At 38.1% G+C, this 27,645-nt stretch overlaps 1 protein-coding gene across 1 annotated transcript; it reads left to right on the top strand.

The window, feature by feature from the left end:
* The first annotated feature begins 21,793 nt into the window (after positions 1–21,793).
* On the top strand, positions 21,794–27,117 carry LOC125490897 (uncharacterized protein K02A2.6-like). Its single transcript, XM_048631346.1, has 2 exons — positions 21,794–24,526; positions 24,920–27,117. The coding sequence occupies exons 1-2, from the start codon at positions 22,159–22,161 to the stop codon at positions 26,332–26,334; spliced, it is 3,783 nt and encodes a 1,260-aa protein (XP_048487303.1). The 5' UTR covers positions 21,794–22,158; the 3' UTR covers positions 26,335–27,117.
* Positions 27,118–27,645: the final 528 nt, after the last annotated feature.

A 27,645-nucleotide genomic window follows, 5' to 3' on the forward strand; every position in this document is an offset into this window, starting at 1 on the left:
ATTGCTATATGCGATCTTTCCATGCCCAAGGTTTTTTAATTCAAGTAGATACAATAAGTGAGTTTATAATATGATTATGAATGTTATGTAATAGCTATAGCTACGAGTATAAACCTGAGAAAACCCCCAAAATAAGCGATATAGTTATCTAATTATTCAAAAATAGACCGTAAAACCTGCGCGGTATACTCCATTTCAATATAGCATCAGTGTTTGGGATTAGTTGTTCAATTTACGGCCCCACATATGTTTGTTTGTGAAGTCAACTGGCTAACTATGCCGGGGTGAGGGTACACAATGTAAATATCGTAATTAAATCCGATAGATCATTACTGTATCGAATACCTATATAAAATGAAATGTGGTAAGTGGGCTACCAATTGACTTCAATATTACGGATTAAAGTATGTTTTTTAATCTCAGATTCTAAATTGACAGATTCTGGACGGTTCTACAACAGTCGATTTTCCCGCGATTAGGTGACGTGTCATTGTATTCGCGTGATAATCGACTGTTGATGAATCGTTAAGAATCTGACAATTTAGTATCTGAGATTTAAAAAAACAGACTTTCGGAGCTGATAAGGGTGCAAAGATGCACTCAAATTGCGAAGAGTGAACGCAAAACTAGCAAACTGTGGATACTTTTCTCACTAAACGCCCCACAAACTCAATCGGAGAATTCGGAGGTTAAAAGTGCTACCACAAAGGTAATTTAACTTAAACTAATTTAAGGTGACTTGCAACAAATATTTAAATCTATCGCTCGCTTGCACTAACAGTATTGTATCAGATCAAAAGAGCAATAGATAGTTTAAATACTTGCGAAAGGTGGCTGGTTATGATTGGATGCGGAAAGCTAAAGATCGCATGCAGTGGCGTGCTTTGGGAGAGGCCTACGTCCAGCAGTGGACTGCTATAGGCTGATGATGAAATATTTGGTGCAAGTCATCCTCAAACTAACAATAAAATATTCTCCCCGTTCTAAAATGGAGAGGCAAAGGGTTGTTAATACGAATTTTAGGAAAAATCTTTGATTCAATTCAGGCGTAACATTAAGGAGCAAGCACATAAAATATATAGAGAAGAGACAATATTAGAAAAACAAGGATTTCATAATTAATAATATCCAATGCGCAATTTTGTGGTGCGAGCGTGTGTGTTTGTAGTGAATATGCAGGCAGCCTTCAGACGGTTCTAAAGGTAAGTGTCTACCTTTCGTCATCGCGTATACAACGGACGCATCGTATTCGGGAACACCCAAATATTCCGAAAAACTTTTTTCCGAATTTGAAAACACCGAATATGTAATTTACGAAATATTGCAATACCGATTTTTTAAAATGCCGAATTCTAAAAATCCCGTAAATTATAATTTCGAATATTATAATCACGAAGATTTGTTATTACGATTGTCAAATACACGAACGTTAATAAATCCGATTACTTAAGCTTACGAAAAATAAAATACCGATTTATTATAATCACGAAAAATACAAATCCCGATCGAAAATGTGATAATTCGTGATTTTGACAAAAAAACCATAAACGTCTTAAAAACCTTAGACCCAAAACCTAAAGATAGGTGCGACGACGAGCAAAGCGAGGAGGAGCGTGTTAGGTGCACATATATATCGAAAAACAAAGCGGAGCGTTTCAAATATAGAGCAAAACAATTGCTCGGAGTTTTATGGTGTTTAACCTTAAAAACCTTAGGACCTAAACCTAAAGATAGGTGCGACGACGAGCAAAGCGAGGAGGAGCGTGTTAGGTGCACATAGATATTGAAAAACAAAGCGGAGCGCAGCGAAGCGGAGCGGAGCGTTTCAAATATAGAGTTAAAATATTGTAAATAGAAAAGTGTTTGTAGTATTTGTTGTTAAGTAACACAACAAAGCAATAAAATTGCTCGGATTTTTAGGGTGTTTAACCTTAAAAACCTTAGGACCTAAATCTAAAGATAGGTGCGACGACGAGCAAAGCGAGGAGGAGCGTGTTAGGTGCACATAGATATCGAAAACAAAGCGGAGCGCAGCGAAGCGGAGCGGAGCGTCTCAAATAATATAGCTTAAAAAATATTGTTAAATTGTATACGGATTATGCTGTTAATAAATACACTATTCTTAATAACTATTTCTTGTTAACTAAGATACATTCGGGAATTTCTATTTTCGGAATATTAAAACTTCGGGATTCGTAATTTTAACAATTCGATATAATAAAAAGTCGTACTTTTATTTTTATTTATAAATATGTTGTTTGAATTTTCGTTTATTAACTATTCGTGATTTTCGTTATTCGGAAACTTAAAATTCGGGATTGTGTATTATTCGGAATTATGAAATTCGTAATTTTAAAAATCGTTATTTTCATATTCGTAAAAAAGTAATTCGGATTTATGTAGTGTACCCATCGTATTCAGTATTTTTTTTATAGAAATTCACAGAAGCACATCCCTTCATTGTCATTGCAGACGCCGTTTCTCCATACATTCATGACAATCCGTTTGGTCCGATACGTATACGATACCGATAGGTAGACGCTTACCTTAAAACTCCGTTCACAGAAGTCAATTTTTTTGCCCGTTCCAGTAAATTAGGTACACATCTCTTTATTTGAAACGTTCAGGATTTTTCAAATTTCAAATTCTTCAGTCGTCGTTACATTTGCGGAGCGTCAGCAAAAACAACTTTTTAAATTGAAACCGGAGGAAGTTCTAGAAAAGGTGCCAATGGCCACGGTATCAGCAAAACGTTTATTTAATGCTGATTTTATATTTTTAAAAAGGGTTCCCAATTTGGAGTACTTACCTATATAATTAGGAAATAAAAAAACCCTGTAGAGTCTACAGGGTTATTTTTTCTGTAGACCGTATAGGCATTAGGGTGTTATAAGTTGAACGTGTCTATGTACATATGTGTGTTTTAGCATAGCTCACAAACGGCTCTACCGATCCTATTCTATGCTAAACAGATTTTCATTTTGCTTTTTTCTTAATCATCGCTAATGTTACCCTGAATGTTCTTAGCCATTTTTTATCAAAATCGGCTTCGCATCTTCGGTTTTTAACGTTGGTTAGGTTGTATTACTTCTACATGATTACATCATGGTATTGTCAGTGTCACCTACATACATAACTACAGACCTGACCTGCAGAAGCCAGACACTATCAACCGCTAACTACGCCATACAAGTTACACAACTGCAGTCAATCACTGGGATTCCCTGAAGCCCCACAAATGTACTGAGCTTAGATTCTCATGTGACCAACACAGTTGTGCGACCATCCTAACTACATATATGTATAATATTATAAATGTGAAAGTAACTGTGTCAGTCTGTCTGTTACTCTTTCACGCCTAAAGTACTGAACGGATTTGAGAAAGCACATAGGCTACTTTTTATCCCGGAATACCCACGGGAACAGCTAGTTATTTATAACCCTAAAACTACATTCATTCCTACGAAGGTCTCAGAAACGTTTTTTGAAACGCCATGCTCAAACGTCATTATATAGCAAATAAATTAATATTGGCCAATTCTTAGCATCGGAAATTGAACAAAGATTGATATACTTCCGAATATCAAAAACTGAATGCATTAATTCTATGTAAACACTCAAAAACGTCCCGTATGTTTGAGGTCTAACTGAAAAATGACAGTTTACGCTTTCATTTTGCGACTGTCTTTTAAGGAGAAGAATAGACTCTCTATTAAATCTACAACGAAGTTCACAATTCTGTTGCTAACCGTACCTAGCTGGTCCAATCGGTTGACTCTACAATGTAAAGTTTATTCTAGTTCGCTTCGACTATTCTCGTAGACTCAGGTATTTGAGACTTCACTTCGTCCAGAAATTCTGATTCTAAGCAATTCAACTTGAGTTTCCGGACTGGTAAGTTGCAGTTATGGTGTTGTTTCTTTACCGTCATGATTATCACGTATAATACTTAGGGTCACTTGCACCAATATATTAAATCTAGATTTAGTGTTAAATCTCGATTTAGTGTCGAATTTTATATGGACTGACGTTTCTTAAATCGACATTTGACACTAAATCTAGATTTAATTTGTTGGTGCAAGGGGCCCTTACTGATAAACGATAGGTATATGAACTAGACAATTCATATAACATAAAAAAACAAATCTAAAAACTGTCCGCATTTTGTTTACTGTCGAACCGTTTTAAGTTCAATCTAATGACTAACATTGTACAAATGAATAAAGTCACAAATCCTCTAACAGAAGGGCTAGTACGGGGCGCATTTAAGACGTGACAAAAGTTTTGCATCGCGCTCACTCACATCGCGCAGCCTCAAGAGCGAGCGCGACGGAGAACTCTTGTCACGTCTTAATAGCGTCCTGTGCTACAGGGCCTGAAGTATTTAAAAATAAGAGCTCATTGGGTCTTATTATTTGTCGAGACGATATACTTTTACACTGACACTCCATCTGGTTCGTATCATAATATCGTTGATATCGCAGTACAATAGTTAAGTTCATTAAAAATTCATCAATTCAGAAGAATACCGAATAATGAAACCAAGAGTTGAACTCATTTCGACGCTTTTGTTGAAGTGACAATACTCCATTATCTCGGCATAATTAAATAGCAATAATAACGAAAGACCACAATGGCAGCACAATAGCTTGAAGCGAACGCGAGCGAGCCAATCAGATTACTTCTCGGCTGAAAAAAATATAACCTAAGCAACGAACAATTTATACCTAACCTTCAAAACCCCCGACTACTTATTGAATATCCACAAAAAGTCGCATAACTTTTGCACGACTAAGGGCGGATTCGACCAACGTCGAGTAACTTTTTACTCACGAGTAAAGTACCAGTTACTCGCGAGTAAGCAGATTTTGCATTCTACCAAACCTGAAACCAAGATAACTAGCTTATCCCAAGAATAAAATGTTATACCGCCAAAATTGACCGTGTAACGAGCTTATCCGAGAGTAATTTTGTAAACAAATATAAATGTATAAGTGTTCTATAATAGAAATGACATGCCAACTTAGTTTGAATGGATTATAAAAGTATGAAATTGTTTATGTTTTAATATTTTATTCGCTGTTGTTATTCTGACCCCCTTATTCATAGAGAAGTTACAAAACGTTTTAACTAATACACTGTTTTGTCCCTCTCCGACAAAGAACAATTTGTTCTTTGACAGAGAGGGACAAAACAGTGTATTAGTTAAAACGTTTTGTAACTTCTCTATGAATAAGGGGGTAAGACTTTGCCTTTTAACGTACTTTTGTTTATGTTTTGACAGATGTGTTTATATGTCATTATGACGGTTTTCTAATCAGCTGATGTGCTGCCGCCATTACAAAATTACTCTCGGATAAGCTCGTTACACGGTCAATTTTGGCGGTATAACATTTTATTCTTGGGATAAGCTAGTTATCTTGGTTTCAGGTTTGGTAGAAAGCAAAATCTGCTTACTCGCGAGTAACTGGTACTTTACTCGTGAGTAAAAAGTTACTCGACGTTGGTCGAATCCGCCCTCAATATGACTGTATTTTGATGAAATATGGCTAAAGTGGGTTATAAACGTACGCGTATTTGTAGCTCGAAGAACTTTTTTCGGTGACAAATTATCTATGTACCACCCACTTAAGAAAAGTCGGATTAATATTTATTCTATGATCCGAACAAAACTAACGAAAATAATATAGTTATTCACAAACGAATGGTCAATAAAAACGTCAAAATAGCACAACCTAAAAAAACCTTTCAGTTCACACACACCCAACTAGCACAATAGCTGGAAAACAGTTAAAAAATACTGTGAATACGGTAGCCGGAAGTGCGATATTTTCAATAAAATGGCGACCGGAAGTAGCGGGCGGGGGATATTGATAAATTATCGCCAAGCTGTAGAATGTTGTGGCATAAATAGCCCGCTACTCGCGTTTCGGTCCACCGACCAATCGGGATAGCGAGAAAAAGAGGAAGAGAAAATCAGTATAGGTACATGAAAAGGAAATATACAATGTGTTTTTTTTCGAACCCGACAAACTTTAAGAGGGGATTCTACGAGTAATTTCATCGAGAAAAAACCCCCATATGTGGGGTCAAATCTCAATATTCTAGAAATGGCGGCCATTTTAAAATTTAGATACTAAAAAAAATCGCCTTCTTCATAGAAAATCATATCTCGAGATTTAGACGCCTTACGGACATGAAATAGAATGCTTTTATCCGCAAAAAGTTATGTCTATCCAATAAAAATATCCACAACTGCTAAAAAGTTACATAAAATAAGTTAAAAGCACCTAACCTAGTTTTTTTAACACAAAAAAACAGCAAAAAATTACATTTACTTGAATAACTTTGAAAATAGCTCCCCTTTGATGGTATTTTGAATCTCGAGATATGATTTTTTATGAAAACTAAGGATCTAAAACTTTAAAATGGCCGCCATTTCTAGAATATTGAGATTTGACCTCACATATGGGGGTGTTTTCTCGATGAAATCACTCGTAGAATACACCCTTAAAGTTTGTCGGGTTCGAAAAAAAAACACATTGTATAATACACTCACAAGCAATGAAAAGGCTAATATATCATATTCATCATCTCAACCCATCACGTCCCCACTGCTGGCGCTCGGGTCTCCTTCCAATGAAGAAAGGGTATTTAGGCATTACCACGCTGGCCTAGTGCGGGTTGGTGGACCCCAACACAAGCAAGCTTGTGCTGAGAGAGTTGTCGGGTAAGTGGTCAACCTGACTGTCAGATGTTTTCTGTAGGCCTCTGACCAGGCCTATTATCATATTATTGGTCCCTTCTAATCAGTTATTCAAGCACCGGGCTTAAAGAATTGAATACATAGCTTCGAAGATTCATAAATAATCAAAACATCCTTAAAGCTTTTAAAGATGCTCAACTTATTTAATGGAATTTCTGAAAGAAGCTCGACGCATCTACTTTAATTCTTTCACCTAAGACGGATGGGAAAATCAGGTTTATTTCATTCTTTTCGATTCAAAATATCCGCTTGAATATTAATTCGAAGATTCGTACAAAGCCCTACAAATGTAAAGCTTATTATTTTTTACATCACAAAAGAGATATTATTTTGATCCTATTGATTTATAAACCGGGCCTAAGGAGTTTTCTTTCAAGTACGTATAGGTACTTAATTATAATTTTACGTGATTTTAAGAAGCTCCACAAAAAGAATCCCGATTGACCTTCATAAAAATGATCAGAATGATGACTAATGACTATATTACAATATTGTTTGACCCCTTTTCGTATGGCATTAAGAATTATCTTTTAAGAAGTAGGTATTTTTGTTTTTAGGGGCTTTAAATATGGATTTATATATCCTGAAAAGAACATAAACTTATAATGTGCCACTTACGTCTCCCGGTAATATAAAATTCCGACATTTTCACAACAAACTTGTTATATCCCAATAAACTCCACCTACTTTGATCATAAATGTTTAGGAGGCTGCTTACCTTCGCTATATGTTTATTTTATTGGCTCTACAAACGTCTTATTTTATTATTTCAAGCCATTTCGGATATCGGAGACAATACTAAGAAGGTTTATCGTTTCTTAAGCATTTACTTACTTGTATTTATTCAGCTGTAACTGTTTATGTGGATATATTATTATTATCATTGTTGTTTCATTGGATGGGGTGGTAAGTAACTGTGGCTATTATGATGAAGGCCCCGGGTGCGATTCCCGGCATTCCAACACATTATTTAACCCGAACTATAATAAATATATCCCCCATAAAGCACGAAATAAACATTTATAGCGAAAAGTGGATGTAACATGCCTTTGCCCACCCCGCATGGGAGTACTTAGATGTTTTTTTTTTAAAAAGACCTTTAGGAGAGATTTTGAATTTAATGATGAAAATATCATGTACTCCATATTTTATGGTTGTGTCGTAAAAGTGTCACAAAATCGTACTTCCTGACGAAATGGTAATCACCTTCATTCTAAGGTTGTAAAACCACCTTCGGATTTTTTATAAATTTTAATATTTCTGTAGCCCTTGAAGGTTGTTAAATTTGCCTGTAACATTACTTTAATCATACTTTAGTCCCCGTATTCATAGAATTTACACAGGGTATATTGTAGGTTTTTTTGTGTCTATCAAGAGGTTCCAGATTTGATTCCCGGCCGGGGCTGCTACATATATAACTACTTAAAGACAGATCGACACTAGAGTCTTAGTCCAGTCAATAAATGACCCAAAATGAGGTGTAGACTGCGTGAGCAGGTAACTAACACTTAGTTGCGGAAAGGATCTTTAAGTTAATGTCGGCATTAAATGTACTGTTGCCTTGCTTTGACAGTATACGGACAGAAAGAGACAGACATAGATTTAATGTCGAAATTAGCTTAAAGTCCCTTTCTGCAACTCGGCATAAGCGATTCCTTCAGAAACTTGTTCAGGGGGCTTAGTTTGTTAACATACCAAAAGTCCAGACTCCTAGGTGATGAGCGGGGGGGAGGAGGGGGGGGGATTATGTACAATCTATGTAGATATATCACCTCTCCGATACCCACATTATAGGCTCTGCCTACCTTGGGGTCGGATGGCCGTGTGTGAGATGTCCCAACATATTACTATGAACCCTTTGCACATTAACCCCTTTGTAAGTCATACGAAAATGCGGGTCTAAGTAAAGCAAGTACATTTCACACGCAAAACAAAACAAGCCCGCACCTCCGTCAACAACTGTCACTTGTTTTGAGGTTATCAACCGTTCCCAGCCGAGCTATTTCCACCACGTCGACGCAAAAACAACCCGACTGCATTTTCCAATATTTTAGTAACATCTACTAGGTGACATGACAGGTTTCCGTTAATTGAATAACGGCTGTGGGGTCACTGTGGAAATCGAATGAACGGACGAGAGCTGTCATGCTATTGGTACGCCTAACAACAATATAGAGTCGTGGTTACTGAAGTGATCCGAAGCTTAGGGAGGGCTATTTTTAGGAACTAACCACGATTCTATCTCTTTATATTAAGTGCCAAAATCTCCATAGTCATAGATTGGTTATCAATTATACGTCATCCCCATATAAAATTATTGACAGATGTGTCAAAAGTCAACCACTAATACCTGGTTATGCTCTAACCGACTATGGAGAAATTGGCACTAAACCTGCCGACTGCATGACAGCTCTGACACGTTAGTTTTTCTATTGCCATAGTGACCCCCAAGGTTACATTTCCAACGTCGTCCGCCATATTTGATCACTTAAAGCGAGAAGGTCCCTATTCCGGTGTCCTTCCGAGCACTTATCGTTGCGGGAGTGCCATAATAGGCCCCCTGTAATAGGAGTTGAGCCGGTATTTTTTGTCTCTTGATAGTTTTTTTTGTATTGAATTCTGATAGATGTGTATTAGATATAGATGGTAAATAGAATAATTGAAAATAAATTGTGGAGAAATAAGGAAATTGAGGTAATGTTTTTTGTATCTCCTTTGTTATTCTTCAAACTTTAGCTGTTGACACGTTGGTTTGTTGAATTTGTTGTAAACGGAAAAATAATCATAATGCTGTATTTGATACAAGTTTGTTAACAATAGCCTAAAAGGGTGGGTGTTATGAGTTAAAAGTGCGTGTGTTTTTGTTTGTGATTATGATGATTAAAATACATGGATATAAATATGCATAGAAATCCAATTATTTTCCAGAGATTTTAGAGACTTATGTAGTACTAGCAGTGTTCCCGCGAGCTTCGCATCGCCTTAAAAAGTTTTCTCGTGGGAATTCCGGGATAAAAAGTACTCTATGTTCTTTCTCAGGGTCTAGACCAATGTATACCATATTTCATTCAAATCCGTTCAGTACTGTTCCCGCGCGCTTCCCTTCGCCTTAAAAAAAATTCCCGTGGGAATTCCGGGATAAAAGTAGCCTATGTTCTTTCTCAGTGTCTAGACCAATGTACTTATACCAAATTTCATTCAAATCCGTTCAGTACTGTTCCCGCGCGCTTCTCTTCGCCTTAAAAAGTTTTCCCGTGGGAATTCCGGGATAAAAAGTAGCCTATGTTCTTTCTCAGGGTCTAGACTATATGTATACCAAATTTCATCCAAATCCGTTCAGTACTGATCCCGCGCGCTTCCCTTCGCCTTAAAAAGTTTTCCCGTGGGAATTCCGGGATAAAAAATAGCCTTTGTTCTTTCCCAGGGTCCAGACCGTATGCATACCAAATTTCATTCAAATCCGTTCAGTAGTTTTGGCCTGAAAGAGTAACAGACAGACAGACAGACAGACAGACAGACACAGTTACTTTCGCATTTATAATATTAGTTAGGATTACTTTTTTTTTTTAATTCCTACATTTTAGAAATCATCGTTATTAATATAGAAATTCACAGAAAAAACACCAACATAAGACACCCTGTATAACACAATACAACTTGTAAAAGGCTCTCAGTTTCTAAGTAGATTTTTAAAGCACCATCGCTTCGGCTCTCCTATCCTTTGTCTGCTTTAAGCCGTATAAAGGCTATAAGACGGAAGTCTCTGTAACTAGAAAGCTATAGCTATGTCAGCTTTTTATCTTCAATCGAGAAATGAAAAGGTTAGTTCGATATCGGGAGCGATTTTTAAGAAACGGAATTGGAACTTTGTGCTGATTAAACTGAGGGTCAGTTTTTTGATCCGTAGTTAATCAATCATTTGCAATGTTTGGTAAAAAATTGCAACCATTACTTAAAACACAACAATTTTTTTATGCAGCTATCCATGCTTGACACGTGACTCACCACGTACCTACCACAGTACCTACCATTAACCGGCCCTAAGTTGTATTCAACGGCAATTAAATTTCGTACATGAAAACGTTAACTTCAGTATGACTGAGTACGATTTAAGTTCATTTTTAGGTAAACTAACTCAAGTAAGAAACTGGACATAAACTACCACTGTTTGTTCGCGGTATCATAATGTTCCTTAATGAACCGCACGAACCTTCATTAGCTGAAAAAGCTGAAAACTCCCTGATACGCGACGCTTTGATTAAAAATGTTCCTTTTGTTTGTTCGGAAACTTTTTACTCGACATATAAGAGGAAGTCCTTCGTTTACACTGATGCAGACGCATCGTGTAAATTAAAATTCGTTTAATAGCAAATTTTAATGTAGCATGGGATAGGTACTGATATTTCTGGTAGTGGTTGGGTGAGGAAAGCCGAGGACTTATTGCTACTTGAGAGAGGTAAATATATGTATAAGTGACAGTTAGAGGACTATTGTTGATGATCCAATGTATGTATTAAGTATATATTCATCGTCCTCTACCGGTGATCTTTTATAGATAAATACGTAAATAAGATAACATCTTAAATATTACCAAAATAAAGTGGCGAAACTTTCAGTAGCCTAGCAAAGAAAGTGTATCATTTAATAATACTTAGGTAATTAATGAATCAGTCAAAATGGTGAATATTTTCACACACTAATAATTTTTCACATCGCACCACAAAGCGAAGTAGCATAGTGATTATGTAAAGGCGCTAGTCCGTCGGTCCAGTGGACTGGAAAGCTTCCCACTCTTCGCATTTGCCTGTTCGCGGTCTCCACTCGAGAACTCAAGTTTTTTTTTTTACTGGCACTCAATAAAAGCAATAGAATGAAGAGTTAAATCGAGAAAAGTATTTGATACACTTAAGCTACTAGGCGGTAAAAAGGATGTTGGATATACAATCCAACAACGCTAACTTTGTAACGGGTAAAAGCTTCCTTTAATATTTCTTATGAAAAAAGTAACTTTTTTTATGGTGACACCGGTATCTCTTGCAAAGTTAGCTTTATCAGAATCTATATTATACAAAGTCAAATTTGTATTTAGTGCAAGATTTAAAATCCTACCTTTATCATATCCTACCTACAAAAAACACTCAATCATGCAAGTAAAGCGATGAATGAGGCTTCAAAAGGGAGATTTGTCGGACGGCAACTTTAAATCCGGATTAAACGGCGGACCTACGTCCCGATTATATCGTTACGTTTATTTCGTTTTAAACCTGCGTTTTAGCACTAATGGCCGTTGATTAACGTAATTTTCTTTAATTTACGAGCGTGTTAATGTGAAGAGAAGAATATTTATGGATGTTTTTATCTAGAGCTTATTTGAATAAGGTCATAGATCAAAGGTCGTAGGTCCTAGGTTAATTTTTTTGTAATACCTAAATATGAAACTATGCTTTATATGTGCGTATGACATTTTCTCCTACAAAATACAAAATATCGGTCACTTGTGTACGGGCACCCTAAGAGGATTCGAAGTGCATCGTATATAGCCACAAAAGACCAATAGCGATGGACTGGAATAGCGTTTTTTATTCCTACGAATGATAAGATAGATTTTGAATGCAGCATAGCCCACGTTTTTGATGCATTACAGCCGCGCTCACTAGATGGCAGTATAAGCATCAATACAATGTTAACTATAAACCTTAGAGCTCACGTATTGTGTATCACCAAGCCATGCTGCGCGCTAGATGGCAGCACATGAGCAATAACATAAACTAAACCACATCTTATAGCTTAGGTATGATGGTGTTGCGTACCTTGGAAGGCAGCCTCGAAGGTCTGTGTCTCCTTCGTGGGGGAGGCGGCGGTAACTAAGACAGCTAGATAGCGCCACTTGCCAACTAACAGCATCATGACGCGTCTCCCTTTTTATCACACTAGATGGCAGCACAAGCATCCACACAACGTAATCTAGACCCTATAGCTCACGTATTACGTACCTTGGAAGGCGGCCTCGAAGGTCTGCGGCTCCTGGGTGGGCGGGGCGGCGGTCACTAGAGCCAGTAGGGCCGCGGCCCACACGCGCCGCGCCATGCCGCGCGCTAGCATCGCCGCCGCACCTACTCTCTATACACACTAGATGGCAGCACAAGCAACGAAACAAGTGAATGCGCCGGCGGTACGGCTCACACGCTCTGCGCTCTAGATGGCAGCAAAAGCCACAACACCATGACGCATCTTCTCTATACACACTAGATGGCAGTACAAGCAGAACACCTAAACGCGTCTCTCTCTATAGACGAGATGGCAGCTTAAGCAACCACACGATGTCATCTAGACACTGTAGCTCACGCATCCTACCTAGACGCGTCTCCCCATTATCACACTAGATGGCAGCACAAGCATCCACACAACGTAATCTAGACTCAATAGCTCACGTATTAAGTACCTTGGAAGGCGGCCTCAAAGGTCTGTGGCTCCTGGGTGGGCGGGGCGGCGGTCACTAGAGCCAGTAGGGCCGCGGCCCACACGCGCCGCGCCATGCCGCGCGCTAGCATCGCCGCCGCACCTACTCTCTATACGTACTAGATGGCAGCACAAGCAACAAAACAAGTGAATGCGCGGCATCTTGCGTGCAGGCGTTGCAGCTAAAATGCGCCGCGCGCTAGATAGCATAGCAAGCAAAAATGCTTCGACGCGTCCCTTTCTTTACAAACTATATGGCACCACTTCCAACTAACAGCACCATGACGCGTCGCCGCTTTTAACACACTAGATGTAAGCACGTTTAAGAAAACCAGTAAATACCACGCTCTACGCTCTAGATGGCAGAGTAAGAGCAACAAATCCTTGACACGTTTTCCATTTTAACACACTAGATGGCAGAACAAGCAGAACGCCTTAACACGTCTCTCTCTATAGACACTAGATGGCAGCTTAAGCAACCACACGATGTTATCTAGACACTATAGCTCACGCATCCTACCTAGACGCGTCTCCCCTTTTAACACACTAGATGGCAGCACAAGCATCAACACAACGTAACCTAGACTCTATTGCTCACGTATTAAGTACCTTGGAAGGCGGCCTCGAAGGTCTGCGGCTCCTGGGTGGGCGGGGCGGCGGTCACTAGAGCCAGGAGGGCCGCGGCCCACACGCGCCGCGCCATGCCGCGCGCTAGCATCGCCGCATGCTGCCTCGGCCCTGGAAGAGAGGGGTAGGGTTAGTTGACGGTCGAATGGCGTAGTGGTTAGTGGCCCTGACTGCTATGCCGAAGGTCCCGGGTTCGATTCCCGGCTGGGGCAGATATTTTTTTAAAGACAGATATTTGTACTCGGGTCTTGGGTGTTGATATTTATATTTAGTATCTATCTATCTATGTATTTGTGTAGATATATCAGCTGTCCGACAACCATAACACAGGTTCTGCCTAGCTTGGGGTCGGATGGCAGTGTATGAGATGTCCCCACATATTTATTTATTTATTTGAATTAATAAGAAAAATTATTATAATTACTATTACTATGTATGTCAATGCTACTAATGTCTCCTACTACGAGTAATATTATAAATGCCAAAGTTTGTGAGTGAGTATGTTTGTTACTTCTTCACGTCAAAACAGCAGAACCGATTTCAATGAACTTTGGTATAGAGTTAACTGATACCCTGGATAACACATAGCCTACTTTTTATCCCGAAATTCCCACGGGAAAACCTTTTTAAGGCGAAGGGAAGCTCGCGGGAGCAGCGAGTTACTTTATAATTCCAAAAGTAAAATCTTTATTTTAAAGGCGTGTAGAATATAGGCATCTACATAATTAGTTTAAAACTACTTCGTCAGAGTAAATTTTCTCGTAAGTTTCTAGTTACTTTATTGTAATGCTTGCACCATTGGGCCTACCTGGGTCTTTCAAGTGGAACCTTAGTGCAGATACACTTTTGGATAACTTCGCATCACACTAGTCACCTGTGACTTGGGGAACTCATATATTCCTTATGCTTTTTTAAAGATAAGAACACACCTCGCTTTTGAATGAGAAGCTTTTATTCGCTATGCCACCACGACTCATATACTTAATTATTTATTTATTACATATAAAATATAATTATTTGGACTTTAATGCAGTTACCTTATCAACAATCACTGTTCATTATCATTATTATATTCATTCATCATAATTTACATAATAATGAATTGATGAATCGACGAGGAATTATGATAATCGCCAGATATGCAACTGAAATTTCATAATAATTCAGTTTGCATAAAAATACCTACTGTCCTACTGCAACAAAATATCGCTGTCAGAAATATCTAAAGAAAAAAAAACTGCATGATTTCTGTGCTACCACAATAATAGACTATTACTGTGCTACCACAAAAAACTTTAAACACTGTTTAACGAGTGTTTAAAATGAAATTTGGCAGATTTTGTAGGCGTTTGGCAGCTCTAAAAATCTGCTAAACACTGTCTAAGTTTTTGTGGTAAGGCCCTAATATTCCAATTGAATATTTGTATTTATAAATATTCCTTCACCAAGCTTAGTTAAAATAAACACTTTTTACATCCAAATTATGCGGTTTTGAAACAAGCCGTCCACTCTCAAAGGACCCCAATTGAATAGAGCAATTACCCGCCAAGTAGAGACTTCCTAACGAACTCCCACTCTTGCATTCCCGGCGCCATTTTGTGTGGTCGCAAATAAAATAAACTCGTAAATAAGCTTAAAATTTCCGCCTAGAAGGGTTACTCTGGCTTTCCGAACAAACGAACGCGAGCAGAGCCGCGAGCACAGGATTCGATACTATTTTCGAATCTACACAAACATATGGAAAAAGAACAGTATCGTCAACTGTGACTATTTTCGAATCTACACAAACATATGGAAAAAACAAATGGCACTTTTGGAACTAACAAATTTTCCTTACATTTTGTCAGTGTCGTTTGACGATACGCAACGTATACGGAGGTTTTGAATCCTGTGCTCGCGGCTCTGGGGGTCACTCTCTAAATCGACGAACGAGAATTGTCACGCAACCAGCTAGCTTAATACAACGAGATAGCGTTCTGATTAGCGCTGCAGTTTTTTTTCCGAAGCTTTGCAGCACTATGCTAACCACGGCTCTATCTCGTTGTATTAAGCGTACTTACCGATTGCGTCACTAAACTTAGTTTTTCGTTTTGCTAGAGTAGGATATTTTTCGGGTTGCACGACTATAAAATTTTAACAAGAATACTAACGAGTGGAATAATTCAGTGTAGCTTATGTTGTGGGGGAAATAGGCACTTAATTCACACAACTTACAAATACTACCAACCACGGTCACAAGGAGTCGTAATTATCTAATCATATTTTATTTATTTATATAACTCTCTTCCATCCAAAGGTTGTCTGGTAGAGATTGCTATTAGCAATAAGGCCGCCTTTTTGTACTGTTCTTATTTTTAAGTTTTATTTTGTATTGTTTCTGTTTTTTGGTGCAAATAAAGAGGATTGTATTGTATTATTATGTTTTTTCACTTTTATTTTATTTTCATGAAATTTAAGCAAGGATGGGCGTTAGCGTAAACAGGATAGAGGTAGCTTTAATATTTAAATATTTTTTCCTTAGTCAAAGCCTGAGGGAAAAACCCTCGTTAAGCAGCCACCCAAATCATTCTCAATAGCTATGTAAGTATACCTATAAATAAATAGAGTTAAGTAAATTGTTCTCTAAATAATTTTACGTTGAGATCCTCAACGTCACTTATCTCTAATGTAGAATTAATGACTTGGGCCCTTTGAAAGACAAAATGAAATCACTAGAGTGGCGTTCACGAGGCGAATGGGGATGCCTCCTTTCAGGAATGGTGTTGATGCTTGCATTTCATGAGCGCCTGGTACTTTGTTGAGCCAAATCGGAGCTACAACTCTTGTTATCGTTATAAATTATAATGAGAGCGTAAGTTTGGATTGGTACGGGTTTGAACAATGCTAAAATATTTTTTGGAGTCCAATCACAAATACTTACATAAATAAATATAAAATCATGATTTTCATGGCCTCACATAGATACAAACAACAAACTGTTTACACCCTTTTACCTTAAAAAATAAAATATATACCTACACATTTTCATCACCTTAAAATACTGTTATGAGTGAATAGTCGGATGAAAATTTCTGCATGTCCTACCCTCTAACCTACTGAATACAAACAAAAATTTGATAAACCCTTATAAAATATACTGTATTCATAGTAATTATCAAGACAGCCAAGAGTATTCTCGCATCATAGTGAAAAGCAACAGTATTAGGTGTATGTTGTTAGTAATTAATTTAGCCCCGTTTTCAGCACTCCCTCATACAGTGAGCTCGTAACGTGTCTGTAGGAGGCGTCAAGTGTTTCATAATGTCATTCTGTCATGAGGACACCCTAAGTAGTTGTAAAAAGTTCACTTTGTCGTCATTCCTGCTTAGAAATTTCGTTGCTGTAAGAGTGTTCTGAAACGAATGCATAAGCAAGTACATCTCGTGCGTACCATTAAGCAGCGCAAAGTAGCTTACTTAGGACACGTTTTGCGTAATAAGCGATACCAGCTGCTACATACCATAATAATGGGCAAAGTGGAAGGAAAGAGAAGGCCTGGAAGGAGAAAATTGACGTGGCTGTGCAACATCAAAGAGTGGACCGGTGTAAAAACCGTGGAAACTAGCCAAGAATAGAGAGCGCTGCAAAGAGCTGACTGCCAACCTCCAATGATGGAGAGGCACTATAAGAAGAGTGCTACGAAATTGCTACGGCAGTGCTACGTAATTTCGTAGCAAGCGCGTAGCAATGACCTTAGTTGGTGCTTCGAATGTAAATTACAAAATGAGTGTGAGAAAATAATGTCGTGTTATTGCTTGTTAATACCTACATAAGTATACCTGAAATCATCTAAAGACTACAGCTATACGCGACACCCAGCTGAATGCATAAACATGGGAAAATGTTTTTAAAGCTTTGGTGCTGTATGGTAGTGTTTAAATCTGAATTTAATTCGGTTAATAATAACAACGATCTAACCCTCAGCTTAGACGCATGGGTAGTTCTTTGAACTGGAATGGTAATCTTGCAGCGACTATTATCGGATCGGAAATTGCAAACTTGACTTCTAAACACATTTGGAATGCGAAAACATTCGCCGTCCTAACTGCCTGTGCAGACTAAAACAACCCTAATCCGATACAATTTAACAGCTACATTTGCTCGTCCAATCACGGATATCTTTCACAACAAGACAATAAAACACCTACTGCTAAAAACATTAAGTCCACATTCGTCTAACATTTATCTTTGATGCGGTCAACGTTTCATGAAAAACCAACGCTGTCGCATACGTCATAAGGTTGAAAGTCATTTGAGTTGGCGACAGATGTGATCGACATAATGCGAACCGACATGGTGTCATATCCGTCGACGGGACAACTTCCGGTTCCGGCAGCCATTTTGGCGGAAATAGCTGCATGCTTGAAGTTTTTCAGCTGATTCCGCGTTTTGAGGGCAGTTTTCTGTTGCTACGTTGCGTGAATGAGAATGGGGTTGCAGCGGGGTCGCTTAATGGTCACAGCACACAAAAACGTTACGTAAACGGATCGCTTTGCGAGCTAGTCCCGAGGCGAGGCGAAAGGCGATCCATCTACGTTACGTTTATGTGTGCTGTGACCTTAAGCTTGAGGAAAATGAAGTTTCGGTCTTAAGGAGCCCAGCTGCACTAACTACGACTCTATCTCGTTGCATTAAAAAGTTGTAATTTATTTATTTATTTATTTTATTTTATTTATTTGGTACACAAAACAGAATAAAATCATTACAAATTAAGAATATAAGCATTGAAGAACATAGATCTAGATTTCATTCCAAAGCATGCATACACATAATCATATTAATATAAGGAACATGCTACATAATTAATTTATCATAATATCTATCAAGTGTTCATAATTTCATTCAATAGGTACAAACAATTTTACATAATAATTTACAAACATATTTCAATAATTATAACTTACGATACAATTTAAATTTAATTAAAAATTTTAATCGATATAAAATTTAAAAAAGTAATAATACTGACAATATTCTATTCTATTCTATTAAATTAAAAGTAATTTTGAAAAATAAATAATCAAATTGACAAAGTTAAATTTATAATGGCGTGCTATTTTGAAAGATTTTGGTTAAGCATCCTTTGAATTTATACCTACGGCAGTCAAAAATATCTATGTCTGGAAATGATTGTATGGTTTCATTATAAACTCTACACATTCTCACTATTGGATTGTAATAGGAAGTGTTGTTAATGTACACCCTCAGGGTAAAAGGTAGGTATTTGCGACATCTATTGCGAGTATTAAAATTGATTAGGGACAACAAGTCGGGACAGTCTATCATGTTGTGTATGATTTTGTATAAATGAATTAGGTCAGATTGTTTTCTGCGGACATCCAAACGCATAATGTTAAATTTATTTAACCTTTGGTCATAGTTAGATAGGGTGCGTCCAAGATTACACCTGTACGACAATATCCTGAGAAATCTCCTTTGTACTCTCTCTATGCTATCGCTATGAACAATGTAAAAAGGAGACCATATGATACAACCGTATTCCAGAATACTGCGGACAAGGCTATAATAGAGAGTGACCGAACTATAAGATTTTTTAAATTCCTTGGTAGACCTAAGCACGAACCCCAATATTCTGTTTGATTTGCTAACTATATTTTGATAATGGGGTTTAAATGAAAGTCGTTCATCGAAATAAACACCCAAATCCTTTATAGTGGTTTCACGACCTAGAGTTCGACCTGATAATCTGTAATCATAAAGGATTTTATGATGCTTATTCGTAAACGAGATCACTGAACATTTACCAACATTGAGCTGCATCAAATTATTACTGCACCAATTCGCAATCAGATCAAGATCTTTTTGTAGCAAAATACAGTCACTTGCGTCTTGAATGACTTTGTAGACCTTCAGATCATCAGCATAGAGCAGGCATGGGTTAGATAAGGTTTCAGCAAGGTCATTTATAAAAAGAATAAAAAATAGAGGTCCCAAGTGTGATCCCTAAGCTATAAGCTATCGTTCGTTTGTTTTTTTTTTCAAGCTTGTGTATTAAGCCAGAAGATGTTTCAGTATATTAATTATGTAAAATATGATTGGATTTCAAGGTTTCAATAGTTGTAAAATTAAACCCACCATAATAACAGTGTCTATTGCAATATTTAAGGATCTAAATTATATCATTCGACTAAGCGAAAAGAAAACATTAATTAGAACAGAGTTTTTTGTCCGTCTATCTATCTATTCTTATCGTCTATCTATTTTTTCGATAGCCTGGCGGTTTTGACAACGATTTTCGAATAACTTTGTGAATGTTACTTCATTTTGACATCGTGGTACCGCCGCTCTGAAACTTCACACACTGCGAAATCGTATGAAAGTAACTACCTTACTGCTAGAAGACTGCCATAGACTTATTGAAACAGCCAGTCGGGTATTCCCTCCACTTGGTCGTTTATCGACCTCTCTTTACTGACGCTTCCCACGTGCTCCACTCATCCCTGCCTTACAGTCGGATTTAAACTCTAATGCCCCGCAACACGATCGTTTTCACAATGAGCTGTTTGAATAAGCTTAAATAGCTGCTTGGAAGTTCAAATCCTATGTTTATTGTTGGCACACGGTTTTGTCACAGATAGGTTAAGCGGGTTTTTAACTTGTAAGTAAAAATCCGATACGGTTAGCTATTAGGTTCACAAAAAATATATAAACATAGTAAGTATCTCAGTAATTACCGACTTCTATTGCCAATCTATATATTAATTTTAATATTACTTAGGTACTAAGTTAGTAATTGCGTTTTTTTTTTTCAGAAGTGCAAACCCTGTGATAAGGCCATCAATATTTATCACAATTTTTTAAATATTTCGATTTTAGTGTTGGATTGACTGGCATAGCTTGGTTATTCAAAACTTACTATACCAAACTATACTTTATCAACAAGTAAAAATGCCACTTGTATCATACTCGCACTAACTTAACCTACGTATTTACACCTTAACCGTTTGCTTACAAGAAAATCATCTCCCTAACAGAAATTTACATAACATGGAGGGAACTAAGAGCTTAATAGCCCATATTAGCATACGGCTTTTTGCAAGCATTCGGGGACGAGTCTGCTATATGTCAACCACCAGGAGTTTTCACACCATTCGAGAAGTGAAAACAAAACGCGAATTTGTTTTGTAAGAGTAACATGTGCGTAATTATCATTACTTATGTATCTTTCTTGTTTGAGGCCCTTATGGGAGGTTATTTCACCGTTCAGAGTAGTACATCATATGTATCGCTAGGTGACAACTCTCCTGCACTATATTATTATTATTATTTAATCCTTTATTGCACAAATATAATATATACTAATATATATATATATACCTATAGGTTAATTTATGTTGCAGGTAAGCGTCCACTTTTCATCATAATACGCCACGGACCCATAGAATTCAGTATTCTTTGTATATAAATTCACACAAGTGCGTCCACTTCATCGGCATTTTCGACACCGTTTCTTTATGAAAATCCGTTTAGTCCGCTACGTACGATACTGATAGGTGAACACTTAAGTACCTTTAATTTTGACTTCTCAGACGGTGTAAAACATGTGGTTAACTATGTGATATTTGATACTCTGTTTAGTAGAATAATGCAATTTTAATAACTAGCGGTGCTTGCTAACAATTGCCAAACAATTAATTTGAATATTTGGCAACATTCCTAGAGTTAAGCATACGCGTATAGAATAAAGTATGCAAAAGCTAATTAGCACTGCATTATACTAAAAGTTGTATGCGCAGGAAATAGGTTACCTAAACAAATGACCTAAATTTCAAAATAATTCATACCAAGACCAAGAGTACAAAATAATGAGTTTTGTTTCAAAGTAATTTTATTTTTGCGTCATAGGCGGGGTCATGTTTTATAGTTGGTATGTTCTTATATATGTGGGAGTGAGATAGTATGAGTGAGCGAGTAAGATGATAGGAAATGGTAGATGGCGCCACTGGCGATTCATATTATAACCTTGTTGTCATGTTGTGTGCACTCGCAAGAGACTCGCAAGTTATTAATTAAAATAAACGTGTAAAACCAGTAATCTGCGTCTAATTTCCCCACAATTTGGGGGCTCGACCGCGATTGATCTAAAGACGAACGATTCCTGAAGATTCAAGACGATTTCACGAAGATTTCAAGACGACAAGACGGAAGACGCACGTGGATACGTGGGTGAAAATTTTCGTAGTTACTGGTTTTCGGTGTGTAAAGACGTACAAATTACGACGCGAGTGAATTAACACAACAAAATCATGCCGAAAGGACGACGCGTGAATGCAAGTGCTTCTTTTGACGAGACTGTGGTGGCTGAAACACGGCCCGTGATGCAGGTTGGATTTGGGGACGACTTAGTTCCTAAGTTCAGTGGCCAAGACAAAATCTACGCTGTCTCGAGGTGGATTCAAGACGTGGAGGACAATGCTGAGATACTGCAGTGGACTCCGTTGCAACAACTTATTGTCGCGAGAAGATCGTTGGTGGGCACCGCGGCGCTATGGCTGAAATCAGAGCGGCCTTTCAAGACGTGGGACGAGATGAAACAAGCGTTAGCCAAAGAATTTCCGGATTCCATAGATCAAAAAACACTACACGAAACCATGGCCAGCCGTAAGAAACATGAAGACGAGAGCTGCCTCGATTACCTTCTCGTCATGAAGGAGTTGGGCAAACGCGGCAGGATGGCGGACTACGTGGCCATAAAATACATCATAGAAGGCATACAAGACGCAGAATGCAATAAGATTATGTTGTATGGGGCGACCACGTACCCCGAACTCAAAGAAAAGTTACGTATATACGAGGTGGTAAAAGAAAAACTTAAGATAGAAGGTGCTACCAGAAGACCTAGGGAACCTATGACGCATACAAGACTGCCCAGACTGCCTGCGCTGAGATGCTACAACTGTGGAGAGAGAAACCATCACTCTAGAGAATGCCCGCATCAACATCTTGGGCTAAAATGTTTTAAGTGTAATGGTTTTGGGCATATCGCGACGAGTTGCAATGTCCAGCCACGCCAGCCAGAGGGGGCGTCGCAATCGGCACAAACTTCAACAAGCGGAAACTACGGCGGCCAATCAGATGCAAGAACTAGCCGTCCAAACTTCCGGGGACAACAGTCATTCCGGCAGGTTGGCAACAATGGCGGCGGAGAGACGCGACAACTTCAAGGTGGACCAAGACGGACGATGTTCGCAGCGGAAAATCAAAATGCGACGACAGAGGGCAGCACCTACGCAAACATGGCGGATACGAGGACCAATGGCGTGCCGATCGATATGTCAATCGATGACATTGACAGACGTTTGACAACTGACAGCAATGAGGTTATGTTGAACGTAAACAAAGATGTTTCAAACACGACGAAGGAAATATGGTTGAAAAAACCCGAAAAAGACGTGAAGATTATGGAAAATATGGCAAGCGCACTTATCGACACGGGCAGCGAAGTGAATTTAATGTCGGAAACGTTCTACAACACAATCGGATGTCCCAAATGTGATGATGAAATACTTGCGTTGTCGGGACTTGGACAAATGAAAGTGCATTCTATGGGAAAGTTGACGGTTCCAGTGATTATTGATGGACACGAATATCACAAAGTTTCATTCCATGTCGTTTCTAAAGACTCTATGCCGTATAAGTTAATAATAGGACAAGACTTTTTACAAAATGTGACAATGTTAATGAATGAAGGGAACATAATGTTATTGCCGTCGAGTGAGGATTGGTTGCGCAATATTTCATGTTTTGTTTCAGATAGCATTTATGATATAGGTTGTGAGGCTAGCCCAGCCATCCAACAACAGGTGCAGGGTTTGGTAGAAGGCTACCAACCAATGAAGACGAAGGATGCTCCCATTCAACTGCGTATTATACTGAAGGACGACATACCTGTGGCTCAGCGACCAAGACGGCTGGCCATCAGTGAACAAGAAGAAGTTGAAAGGCAGATTGAACAGTGGCTCAAAGATGGAATAATTCAGGTGAGTTGGTCAGAATATGCTAGTCCATTAGTGTTAACTCGGAAGAAGGATGGTACTACTCGGATTTGTATAGATTACAGATTAATCAACAAGAAGATGGTTAAGGACGAGTACCCATTGCCGATCATTGAGGACCACATTGATCAGTTAGCATCAGCGAAGGTATACAGTACGTTGGACTTAAAAAATGGTTATTTTCATCTACCTGTACATGAGGATTCAGTAAAGTTTACTGCCTTTGTTACACACAATGGCCAGTTTGAGTTCTTGAAAGCACCATTTGGTTTAGCCGTTTGTCCCAAAGTTTTCACAAGATTTATAACGATAATCTATCGTGAGCTGATTGCCAAAAAGATTGTATTAATATTCATCGACGATTTATTAATTCCAGCTCAAACTGAAAGACAGGCCGTAGAGCGGCTGCAAGAAGTACTGCAAGTAGCATCACAGTATGGACTGGAGATGAACTGGAAGAAGTCACAGTTGGTTGTCAAAAGAGTGGAGTATTTAGGCCACATTATTGAGAATGGCCAGGTGAAACCATCGCCAGACAAGACAGAGGCTGTACGAAGATTTCCTGAACCAAAGACGATTAAACAGCTGCAGAGTTTTGTTGGTCTAACATCTTACTTCCGTAAGTTTATCCAAAATTATTCTTTGATTGCAAAACCTCTGACTGATTTAATGAAGAAGGACTGTAACTTTAACTTTAACCAAGAACAGAAAGAGTCATTTGAACAATTGAAGGAGAAGCTTACTAGCACCCCAGTGCTGCAGATTTATGACTCTAAGTTAGAAACAGAGCTGCATACAGACGCATCTAGTGTGGCATATGCTGCTATATTGATGCAGAGGAGCAATGAAGATGGTTGTTTGCATCCTGTGTATTACATGAGCCGTAAGACCACAGACGCTGAAAGTAGATATTCAAGTTATGAACTTGAGGCACTAGCCATCATAGAGGCAATAAAGAAGTTTCGAAAATACTTATTTGGGATTAAATTCAAAATAGTAACTGATTGTAAAGCTTTTCAGATGACGCTCATGAAGAGAGATATGTCTACATCCACAAGAGTGGCCAGATGGATAATGCTCCTTCAGGAGTACAACTTCACGGTGGAGCACAGAAAGGGATCCCAAATGCGACATGCAGATGCGCTGAGCAGAAACCACTATGTAGCAATGATAACATCTGATTTTCAAGAGAAACTGAAGCAAGCCCAACTGAGAGATGTTGCTTTAAAGGCGGTAATGGAGATTTTGAAAGAGAGACCATATGAAGACTATTGGCTTGAAAATGGGCTATTGTTTAAGGGTCCCGAGAAGCATCTGGTGGTACCTAAATGCATGGAGATGGAGCTGATACGTCAAGCTCATGAAAACGGTCATTTTGGCAAGAAGAAAACAATTGAGTTACTGAAAAAAGATTATTATGTCAAGAATTTGGATAGAAAAGTGGAGGAATACATTCAGACTTGCATACCATGCTTGTTGGCTAGCCGGAAGACTGGTAAGCAGGAAGGTTTCTTATCACCAATCGATAAGGGTGAGCTGCCACTAGACACATTGCATATCGACCACATCGGACCAATGACAGAGACCAAGAAACAGTATAATTATATTTTAACGATGATTGATGCATTCACCAAGTATACATGGATATTTCCTACGAAGAGCACAACAAGCAAAGAAGCGATAGATAAATTGAAGATTCATCAACAGCTGTTCGGAAACCCAAGACGAGTGGTGACAGATAGAGGCACGGCCTTCACAAGTAAAGACTTTGAAGAATACTGTGAGGAGGAGAAGATACAGCATATCACAATTACCACAGGAATCCCTCGAGGTAACGGTCAAGTGGAGAGGATCCACCGAGTAATTATCTCAGTGTTGACGAAGATGTGTATCCAGCAGCCGGATATTTGGTACAGACATGTAAGTCGCCTACAGCAAGCTTTGAACAGTACTTACCAAAGAAGCGTTGATTCTTCACCATATGAGCTACTGATTGGTACGAAGATGCGATTAAAGGAAGATACCGAAATATTAAATTTAATTCAACAAGAAACAAGAGACATCTTTATGAGTAACCGGGATGAACTGAGAGTTAAAGCTAAAGAACAGATTTTGAAAATTCAACAAGAAAACAAAAAGAACTATGATAAGAAGAGAAAAGAAAGCACACACTATCAGATAGGGGATTTGGTCGCTATAAAGAGGACACAGTTTGGTGTTGGCATGAAGTTGAAACCAAAGTACTTGGGTCCTTATAGAATAACCAAATCGAAAGGTCTCAACAGATATGATGTCGAAAAAGTGGATATGTCCAAGGAAGGACCTAAAAAGACTTCAAGTGCTGCTGATTTCATGAAGAAATGGCCTGGCGGAAATATGGATAATAACACACTGTCTGAGGATGATGGCAACAGCAGTGAAGACTGAACTAGCTAAAGTAATTATTTTTTTAACCCATTTTGTATGTTGCAGGTCCTCACGCGATGGTCATGACATTGTGTTCCATTCAAAACAAATAGGCATTGCACTAGTTAGTAAAATTATTTCAGAATAGATTTTCTACTTAAATTTCAGTTACTTACACAATGTGTCAAAATGTTATTTTCATAATACCTATAAGTACAGTTAAACTGTGTTGTTTACTTAAGATTTCATATTGTAAGCTATAAGTTTTCATACTTACCTAATTAAATCTAGAATTAAAAGTATGTACCTACATAAGGTTTTAGTTTAAAAGTTTCTAAATAATGTTGTATTGTTGTTATGTCAGATAAGAGTTTGATACTTACATAGGACTCATACAAATAAATATATACCTAACTATTAAGTTTTGAGTTGTACCTATTTTGTTTTCAGTATGAGATAATGCTGTTTTGTTGTTATATTATAAAGTTTATGATTAAGAGATAAATAAGTAAGATATACATAGGAGATAATACATGTTACCAAGTTGTTCAGTTTTGAGTTTTGATGTAAAATAATGAGTTTTTTTTTATGTGTAACTTTATGTGTGCACTAAGGTTAGTCTAGGGTCAGACTAAATGCAGGATGGCCGAGTGTGGGAGTGAGATAGTATGAGTGAGCGAGTAAGATGATAGGAAATGGTAGATGGCGCCACTGGCGATTCATATTATAACCTTGTTGTCATGTTGTGTGCACTCGCAAGAGACTCGCAAGTTATTAATTAAAATAAACGTGTAAAACCAGTAATCTGCGTCTAATTTCCCCACATATATTTCCTGATATTTTAAACTTTATTTAGAACCTGCACCATAGTCAATAATATTAACCAGCACTGGTGCTATAAATATACCTACGCTGAGTAAAGTAGCGACCCTTTTGGTTTTAATAGTCTTTCGTGCTATTACTATGGCTCGATTTCATCCCTAAAAACTAACACTTAAAATACTAATAGCTTATTGCAATCACCAACCAACCTAACCAACTGGTCCACATGAGATTTGGCTGCAAACCACATCATAAACTTCACTACTCTACCACCGATATAAATCAAACTTACAGTTTAAATTCAACTCTTACGGCGCACGTATTAAGAACCGCACAGAGTGTAGCGTGTTCGGTGCCGCATCATAAACCCAGTTGGATGTAGGGAAATCTTGTAGACGGGGATATGCATCAAATATTACTAGGAGTAAAGCTGCGTACAGACCGGCTAAACGAACGCCAAAGAAACGGGTTTCGTTGACCTTCGTTGCGGCAATCTGCCCTGTATCATAC

Source organism: Plutella xylostella, chromosome 28, assembly GCF_932276165.1.
Source record: "Plutella xylostella chromosome 28, ilPluXylo3.1, whole genome shotgun sequence".
NCBI classification, from domain to species: domain Eukaryota; kingdom Metazoa; phylum Arthropoda; class Insecta; order Lepidoptera; family Plutellidae; genus Plutella; species Plutella xylostella.